Source organism: Benincasa hispida, chromosome 5 (genome assembly GCF_009727055.1).
Source record: "Benincasa hispida cultivar B227 chromosome 5, ASM972705v1, whole genome shotgun sequence".
NCBI classification, from domain to species: Eukaryota; Viridiplantae; Streptophyta; class Magnoliopsida; order Cucurbitales; family Cucurbitaceae; genus Benincasa; species Benincasa hispida.
In genome coordinates, this window is record NC_052353.1 from 6,019,320 (window position 1) to 6,028,353 (window position 9,034).

General features: G+C 27.7%; 1 protein-coding gene across 3 annotated transcripts; it reads right to left on the bottom strand.

The window, feature by feature from the left end:
* Positions 1-4,226: 4,226 nt before the first annotated feature.
* LOC120078236 (guanine nucleotide-binding protein subunit gamma 2-like) lies at positions 4,227-7,033 on the bottom strand. Of its 3 annotated transcripts, none has more exons than XR_005481960.1 (5): positions 6,633-7,033; positions 5,310-5,362; positions 5,107-5,151; positions 4,613-5,036; positions 4,227-4,431 (listed from the first exon to the last, which is right to left on the bottom strand). XR_005481960.1 is itself a non-coding variant. In XM_039032459.1 (5 exons), exons 2-5 carry the CDS (start codon positions 6,762-6,764, stop codon positions 4,952-4,954), a joined length of 315 nt encoding a protein of 104 aa, XP_038888387.1. In that variant the 5' UTR covers positions 6,765-6,786; positions 6,872-7,033; the 3' UTR covers positions 4,503-4,951. The 3 variants fall into 3 exon arrangements, 2 of the variants coding, with proteins under 2 accessions (XP_038888387.1, XP_038888386.1); XM_039032459.1 differs by lacking the exon at positions 4,227-4,431 and having other exon boundaries at positions 4,503-5,036; positions 6,633-6,786; positions 6,872-7,033; XM_039032458.1 differs by lacking the exon at positions 4,227-4,431 and having other exon boundaries at positions 4,503-5,036.
* Between the last annotated feature and the right edge of the window lie 2,001 nt (positions 7,034-9,034).

Sequence of the window (9,034 nt, forward strand, 5' to 3'; positions counted from 1 at the left end):
ATTACTGTTGAATCAAGATCACTTATTGAATAATACAAAATACTTTTGAACGGTTGCCTTCCGCTTAAAAAATATTTATATACCTTTTATAAGTGGCAATATTATTTATAGACTTTCATAAATGTTTCAATTCTATACTTAAAATAAAAGTCTTTTAAGAATATGGAACAAAAATCTTGACTTGGAATTGTCTGACAATGACCTAAAATAATGTGATGATCCCAAATTTAGTTCTCAATCATTGTTACGTCATTTCATATTTAGATATTTATCCAAAATTCTAAAGAATTTTACTCCAAGGGTATTTTTTAAAAAAATGTTTATGAAAGTTGTTACTTTTGAAAATATAGAGGTATTTTTGAAAGAAATGACAAAGTTCAAAACTATTCTTTATAATTTAACCTAAAATCAAGTATATATAGTTGATGTTATGATAAATTACATGAAAAAAACTCTAAACTTTTTTTTAAAAAAATAATATTTCTAGTCATTTAAAAGTTGCAAAGCTATATTTGATCTCTCGTAATATTTCAAAATTATCATTGAAGTAAAAGTTTGTTTGAATGTTGGACAAATATTGAGACAAAACAATGTGACAGTACCCTATAATGAAAATTGAGACATGGATTGGGATATCACTAGATTCATATTTCAATGGTAGTTTTGAAAGTTTGTGAAAAGATTAAGAAGTAATATTGAGATTCTTTAAAAAATAAAAATTAATTTTCAGTTGATTTTATGCGAAACTTAATTAAATAAATCTCAAAACTACAACATTGATTTGAACTAAAAAAAAAAAAAAAAAATCTAATACGATACATCTTTCGAAATGATTTTGAAATAGTTAAAAATCACTTATATCATGTTCAAAAAAGTCGTTTTGAAAATGGTAAGTATCTTCAATCATTTAAAATCAATTTAATATATGACTTTATACTTTTCAAACAAAGTTCAGGATCACTAGTGTTGATACATGTCATAAATAAATCTTATCCTATAGTCTAAGACTCTAATATGTTGAAATTGAAGAGGATATATATATAGTGAAGTTAGGGCAAAAAATGAGGGAGACAGAAAGTATAGGGCAATAATTAATAATAATGTGGGGAAAAAAAAAGATAAAAGATGAAGAGAAGTGTGTGTGTATTGAAACTTGAAATGGAGAGGAAATGGAAGATAAGATTTGTAGTTCCAAAAATGGTGAAAACATTTGAGTGTGTTTGTGTGTATCAATCACTGAGGCAATTCCAAAAGTACTTCCTTCAAAACTGCTTTTTCCTTTTCTCAATCCCATCTCTCAATCTCTATTATATATATATATATATATAGTTTCCATTTTTTTTTAAAATTTTTGTCTGTCTCTGTTTAAAAAGTAACCATTTAAGGAAAACAAATCTATAATCCAACTCAATAATTTATTCTTTTCTCAAAAAAAAAAAAAAAAAAAAATTGTTATTATTCTATTTTTTTGTCATATCTCCGGAGAGGAGAACAAAACTGTCTATATATTTATAGTTTTAGTTTCATCTCAAAACCGTTCTTTGATCTGAAATAAGATTTTTCTTAGATAATGTTTTCGCTGGTGGTAATGTTTAATCTATTTATTTGTTTTGGTTAAAAAAAAAGAAGAATGTATGTAACTTGGGATTAAGAAGTTGAAGGCTTGTTTCATAAAGATCTTGTTTTCAATTTTGTGAAACAAAAATATTTCGTAGCTATTTATGTTTTTCATTTTTTTTCAGTTTTTAGAAACATTTTCAAATTATGTATATATTTTAGAAATATCAAAATCAAAGTCCGGTATGATAATTAACTATTTAGATTTTTAAAAATTAAACTTATAAATATCACCTTTATTTCATGTTTCTTTATTTTGGTATTTACTTTTTATGATGTTTTCAAAATTCAAATTAAATTTAAAAAAATTAATTTTTTTTTTATTTTTAAAATTTGACTTTGAGTTTAAATGTTTCTTTAGAAAAAAAAAAGGTTATTTTCAAATATAGAAGAATAAACTAAAATATTTATAAATAATAGCAAAATATTACTGTGATATTTTGCTATTATTTATAAATATTTTTAGCAATTTTTTTATTTAAAATAATTTTTCTTTAAAAAACTAAAATTTAAAGAGTTATCAAATAAGGTGAAGGTTTTATTATTATTATTTTTTGTTTTCAGTTTTCTCCAAACCATAAATACAAGTATTATTTCATCATCTTTATTTCTTAAATGCAAATAAATATAAAAAATATATTTTTTCTTTTATTTTTTTTAATAGAGAAAGAATAATAAATGAAAAGAAAACTGTTACCAAAACATTTAATCCTCTAATTCATACACACAATAGAAAAAACATGAAAATAAATTAAATTAATTGTCAGTTTTGGCGTGTGAAATACCCAACCAGCCACTGATATTCTATTATTTAATATATCGTATCCCACTTATTTTAATACCCTAAACGGTAAAGAAGGCTTGCTTCAACCGGTAGCCGATAGGGCAATTATACAATTACGTAGATTTCAATAATGCCCTCATTATACTCACTTAATTTATTTCGAGAAAAATATTTTTTTTTTCTAACTTTTGTTTGGTTCGTAAGTTTTAAAATATTATATTTTTAGTTTTTAAATTTTGAGTTTGATTTTAATTTAGTCTCTAAATTTTAAAATATTATAATTTTACCATTGAGATTTGAATACTTTAATTTGATCTATAGGTTTCAAGGTTACGATTTTTTTTTTTTTACTAAATACTCATTTTTAGTTTTTTGCATTAATTCATATTAATTAATTAAAATAATTATGAAGTAAAATTTTACATTTAATTTTAATAGTGATGAAAGATAGTGAAACTTAATTAATTATAATTATTTAAAATTAATCCTCATTATCACTAAAGATGTAAGTGAATATTTAGTGAAAAATTGAGCTTAAAAGTATAAATATTGAAACCCAATGACTAAATTAAAATAAAACTCAAATTTCAAGTGTAAAATCGTAACGTTCTAAATTTGGGAACTAAATTGAAACCAAGCTAAAAATTTAACGACTAAATGTGTAATGTTTTGAAACCTAAAGACCAAATAAAAACAAAAATAAAAAAAAATATTTTCCCACTTATTTTTCTAATCCGTATGAATTCAATATATCTGAAAGTGTATTGATTTATCTCAAATTTAATTGATGTACTAATTTAAGTCTATTGATTATTGGGCTATTTGGATTGACTAAAAAAACATTTTTTTTAAAACTCTTTTAATAAGTTTAAAATACACTATGAAAATATTTTTAAAAAACTATTTTGAGTGATTGTCAGATATTTCAATTTTTTTTTTCAAAATGACTTATTTTCAAAATTAAATACCTGAAAACTTACCCTCTAAATTACAAGTAAATTGATTTTTTTTTCTTCTTGAAAGTTTGTGTTTAAGTGATTGTAGGGAAAATATCCTTTATTAGGTAGGTTTTGAGTCTAGTGTTTATCTGATGTCTAGGTTTTAAAATGTTATATATTTATTAATCAAATTTGAGTTTAATTTTCATTTGATCTAAAGTTTCAGAATGCCACATTTTAACTCTTGATTTTTTGGTTTGGTTTTTATTTGTTCGAACCATGTGTATTTAGTGAAAAATCAAAGTTTAAGTGTAAATCTTGAAGTCCTAGAGATAAAATTGAAACAAAACTCTACACTCAAGGTAAAAAAAATATAACGTTTTGAAATTTAGGGATCAAATAGGAACTAGGCTCAAAACCTAGGAACCAAAAATGTATTTTCCCTTAATTATAAATACTTACAAGTTTTTAAGGTCTTGATTGTTAGAATTTTAATTTATAGTTTTGTGTTTACAAAATTTATTCTTGTTTCTTTTTAATTTCCTTATGGTTATCAATTTTCTTATATAGACATTTGAATTCTTAGTCAAATTCTAAGAATAAAAACTACTATTTGTTTTTTTTTCTTTTGTTGTTTTTTAATTTTCAAAACTTAACTTTTTGAAAAGAGTGGTAGAATGTGGATAATATAACAAAGTATCTTTATAAGTGAAAGCAAAGGTTTATAAGCTTAAATTTTCAAAAATTAAAAACAAAAGACCAAATAGTATCAAATAGGTCCTAAACTTTTAAATATGTGTTTTATATGTAGAACGGTTGTACACAAAATAAAAAGTTTAACTACATATTAGATCCTTTATGAATTTCAATAAACATGTATTTTAACCCATTTTGAAAATATAATGTTAACTAATATAATGAAAAATCATATAATTTTTTTTTTAAAATGATTTTCACTTCTATTCTACATCATCTAAAAGGAGTGACATCAATATCCTAATCACAATCTGAATCTTAAAAAATGTACCTTTTCTCAAAGCAATAAGATACTCATATGGAACCTCGGATGTGATGCCTATGCGTCCATATTATCTGAGATATTAGTAAAGGAACCTTGTGTTTGTTTCAGGGGAAAAAAACAAAAACAAAAACAAGACAAGACAAGAACAACCAAGATGTCTTTAAGCAAGCAACTAGGAGTTAATTGAAACATCTAGTTATGGGCCAAATCAGAGTTGCTAACAAAATGAAGGCCCAAATGAGACAAACCTACCTCATAAACATTGGGCCTGGGTTGGGATTGTCTTTGGCCCATTGGGCTGCTTCCACAATCCAACCTCAATGGAGCAAGAACTTTAGAGATACCACAGCTGAAGTTGGTCTTACCAACAAGCTAGTCTGTTTGCAATCTACAATTTCTGTCCCAAGCAGAGTGAAAAGATATTACACAAGTAATATTGTAGTAGAAAGGGTAGTAATCAATTATCGTCACCAAACTAAACTATTCTTTGTTATGTGCCACTAAGAAATCAGAGCTTTGGTGTTCGAAGATGTCGATTAGTGTGTATATCTTAGACATTTTCCAAGTTTAAAGGGAACAGTTGTCAGTTGTTTATAGAATCCAGCAGCTACACTCTGGTGAGCTTGGGGATCCTTCAAACCAGCGATGCCATAGTGGATTTACAACACCATTCAGCCTGTAGACAAATCAAGCTGATAAAAAATGTGGATCCAGGAGGATGAAGGAGGGTATTGTGTAGAACTTACACAGGCAAAAGTGGGTCTGATTTGGTTTCGATGCAGGGAAGCAAGCTGAGAGCATGAAAAAAGATCATTTATAAACTTGTATTCATCTTCTTTTGAAATGTATTGATGAAAAGGTACCTTCTTCTTTCTTTTCCTCATTCAAATCCAATTGCACAACACCAGAAATGAAAGGGGAAAAGAATAAGAAGGATTACTCGACTTACTCCTCGCATATTGATGAGATGTTTCCCATTTTCTCAACTTCTTCCAACTCTTCCTGGACCGAATTCACAGAAAGAAGAACACATTTGGTCAGTAATCATCTCAATACTGAAAGGGTATATATCATAGCAAAGGCGAGGAATCATGACTTATTCACAGCTTCTTGTTTTGATATTCAAATTGTTGATGATACAGAGGGATTGAAGTCTAATATATAGAATGTAGGAAGACTTAAAACTGTGAAAAAACTCAGCTAGTTCTAGAGCTTCCCCAAATATAATAAGTGGCAACCTTAGCTCCAAGAGTTGCAGATACGCAACACGTATGCAGCTACCTCGAATACGCAGCTGTATTCAGTATTCACAATCAATGACTATACATGCACATAAAGAAGATTTCAAACCAACCCGGTAAATCTATGGGAATCAAACTTAAGAGTACCGTTCTGATGAAGCTATTAGCTCATCTCAAATCCATAGATAAATAGATCGCATATGGTATTACTGGCTGGAAAACATGAAATTACAAGAAGCAAGAGTAACTTTGTACAAGAAACTTCCATGTTTTGTAACAAAACTTGATAACAAACTCAACCATTACTTTAACAAGAAGATCTCGTATAATAGACTCGCATATTTTGTAACTTGAAACTTGATAACAAATTCAACTATTACTATAAGAAGAAAATTGCTGCCTACAACACAATGGGACATGCATAGCTTTATATTTCATCCCCATGGCCCAAATGATATTGATAATTCCATTGATTCCTTTGATTTGTCCCATGAAGTTTTCTTATAGTAGACAACAAAAGATCATAGTTGAGTTGATGCACTCTAATTGGAGAGCTCAACTCCGCTTACATATTCTCTTGTGACTCGTGAGGCATTGTCAATTATATTTTCCAACAGTTTGATCTCAATCAAGATTACTTATCGAACTTAGAATCAAATATTCCAGTCGAGAATTAAGGTCTTGCGATACTTGGTAGTTGAAAGCACAATTTATATAATCCGAATGGGAACCACGGTAGCTTACTATTTTAAGTTCTGTAATTATTGAACAATTCATCATACGAGTTACGATTTTGTTCAAAGTTTCGAAACCGCTAAAGAAAATATCTATAGCTTTCCGTTTGTGAGCTTTAAAGAGATAGCAAACAAGACAAGCCTAATTTCTCTAATGTCGCGCCTTACTGTTTTTGCTATCATTTTACCAGAATTTCATACGAAGATTAGTAACAGGCAAAGGATTGAACTATCAGAGAAATGCTCGAAACAAACAGCAAATAAGTGGAAATTCGGAGGAAAGAGATGAACAAAAACCTGCAAGTATCTGAGTTCTTGTTCAAGACGCTTGAGTTCGGCGAGAATGCGATGCTTTCCTCTGGAGTCAACAACGGTTCCGACTCCAATGGAAGCCTCGGTGACGAACTTTTCGTCCAGAGACGACGCCATTACCGTAAACCAAAATGGAGCTCTGCAACGCAACCGAGAGTCTACACTACACACTCACTGTTTCGCTAGTTCCATTAAATGAAGCAAAATTGAATTGAAGAGCTCACCGGATTTGAAGAGGCTGAACAATTCTTCAACCTACAAATCTCACTCCACAGAGGAGAAAGGAAGAGAGATCCGAAAAATTGATGAGCAAATCAGCAAAGAAATCGAGACTTTGTTCTTTCTTTTGTTTCCATTTTTATGTTTCCAAAACAAAACTTCCCACGCTTCAGCCTCAAAGAAATTTTGTATTATTTCAATATGAATATTAAACTAATTTTGATTTATTTCTTATTCACATTTTTGGAAAATTATTTAAAAAAATATCTTCCAACTTTCAAAACTTTAAAAAATAAACTAAAATTTTAAAAAATATTCTTATTATTAATATATGAACCCAAATTATTAATATTCATTTCAAAAATATTGTTAAATTTTAAAAGTTGCAATGATACTCTTAATCTTACAAAATAAATAAATAAATAAATAAAACAAAGTTTATAAATGCTCCTACCATTAGTATAGTGATTATTTAAAGCCTTTTTTTTAGTTTTAAAAACACCAATTTTAAAATAAATTATATAGATATCATCCTTTGTTTTGTAACGATATTCTCATTTTTTCTCTCATGAATTCTTGACACAATTTTCTCACAACAAAATATAAACTAAAATTTGAAGATAAGATATAAAATATCATAAAATTCCAAAATCAAAATCTCCTACTAAAACTTACAAAATGATAAATAACCAAATAGAAAAATGATGTATTTGTCTATTAACACGCACTCGACAGAAGAGTAAGACTAATGTCCCATTAGTACAAAATGATAAAACTTACAATCTTGTTAATACTATATTTAAGTCCTAAGGTCCCATTAGTACTCCTATTATTGTTGTTATTGTTATAACTATATATCTTGATTGGAAGGGGATAATTTCTTTTCTTTTTTCTTTTTAAATATATAGCGATTAATCAGGAGAGTAAGAGGGGAGAAAAAATGGTCTTTTTTTTTTTCCGATAATTTTGAATGAAACATTTATTCAATTCATTTTAAATTGAAATTTATATTAGCAATGTCTTTTGTACTCCTAAATTAGTTTCTTTACTCTATTAAGTTCCATGACACTAATGTAGAAATGACAATGATTTAGGTCCTATTCGATAACCATTTTGTTTTTTATTTTTGATTTTTTGAAAACTAAGCCTATTTTATCCTCATTTCTTACAATGATTTACATATTTCTTAAGTACAAGGTTGAATTCTTAGCCAAATTCCAAAAACAAAAATAAGTTTTTAAAAACTACTTTTTTATTTTTAGTTTTCAAATTTTGGCTTGATTTTTTAATTTATTAGTAAAAAGTAGATAACAAATAAAGAATTTTGAAAGTGGAAGTAATGTCTATATGCTTAATTTTCAAAAACAAAAACTAAAACCAAAATAGTTACCAAATGGGTCCTTAGTTATTGTTATAACAAATTTAGTTTTTGGTAATAAAGTAACTAAGCTTTTAAATTTAGTTTTATAACATATTCATAAAAAATTGGGTTGGCAAGAGAAATAGCAAAATTTAAAGTTTCATTTGGAAAAATGGCAAAAAGGTTTCAAAATTGTAAACATAGCAAAACAAATTTAAATAATAGAAAATACAAATTAGTAAATGACAAAACTATCCCAAAGACTAATTAATTGAGTACAAATAGACATCGCTTAAAAAATAACTTGAAAACTGCAAATACACTCTAATTAAACTTCTAGAAGCAAAAAAAATTTACAATCTCAACAAAAAAAAAACTAAAAAATAAATAACATGGTCAAAATCTTAGAAATGGTTTGAAAATCTAAAAACTCGCCAATATGGTCTTCACTAAGAAACAATTGACGGCTGTTTTTTCGATGGGCGACAACGATGGTGCGTCTGTGGTGTGGTGCACCGATACTAGCATGTGGCTACTTAGAGAATCAGTCGATGATGAGCAAAAGAAGATTTGACAGTCATGCAAATTGAAAATGTCGCAGAGAGGGTGATGATGGGAGAAGAAAGAATGGAAGGTTCTAAAGGAGGTGACGCAAGATGCGACTGTGGTGAAAAGGTATACTAGCATAGATTTTAAAGGAGAGGTTGTGGAGATGTTATGGCTACAAGCTTGCTGCAAATGGGAAATAGGAAAGAGAGAAAGAAAATGATGAAATAAGAGGGTGGTAAAGTAGAATTAGGATTTTTCA

Bases quoted from the DNA above. Each gene is read 5' to 3' on its own strand.
- LOC120078236 (XM_039032459.1), bottom strand. From the start codon at position 6,764: ATGGCGTCGTCTCTGGACGAAAAGTTCGTCACCGAGGCTTCCATTGGA. The intron at 5,152-5,309 runs GTAAGTCGAGTA...TCATGCTCTCAG, and splicing joins ATCTCATCAATATGCGAGGA to CTTGCTTCCCTGCATCGAAA. The intron at 5,037-5,106 runs GTAAGTTCTACA...ATTTGTCTACAG, and splicing joins TCAGACCCACTTTTGCCTGT to GCTGAATGGTGTTGTAAATC.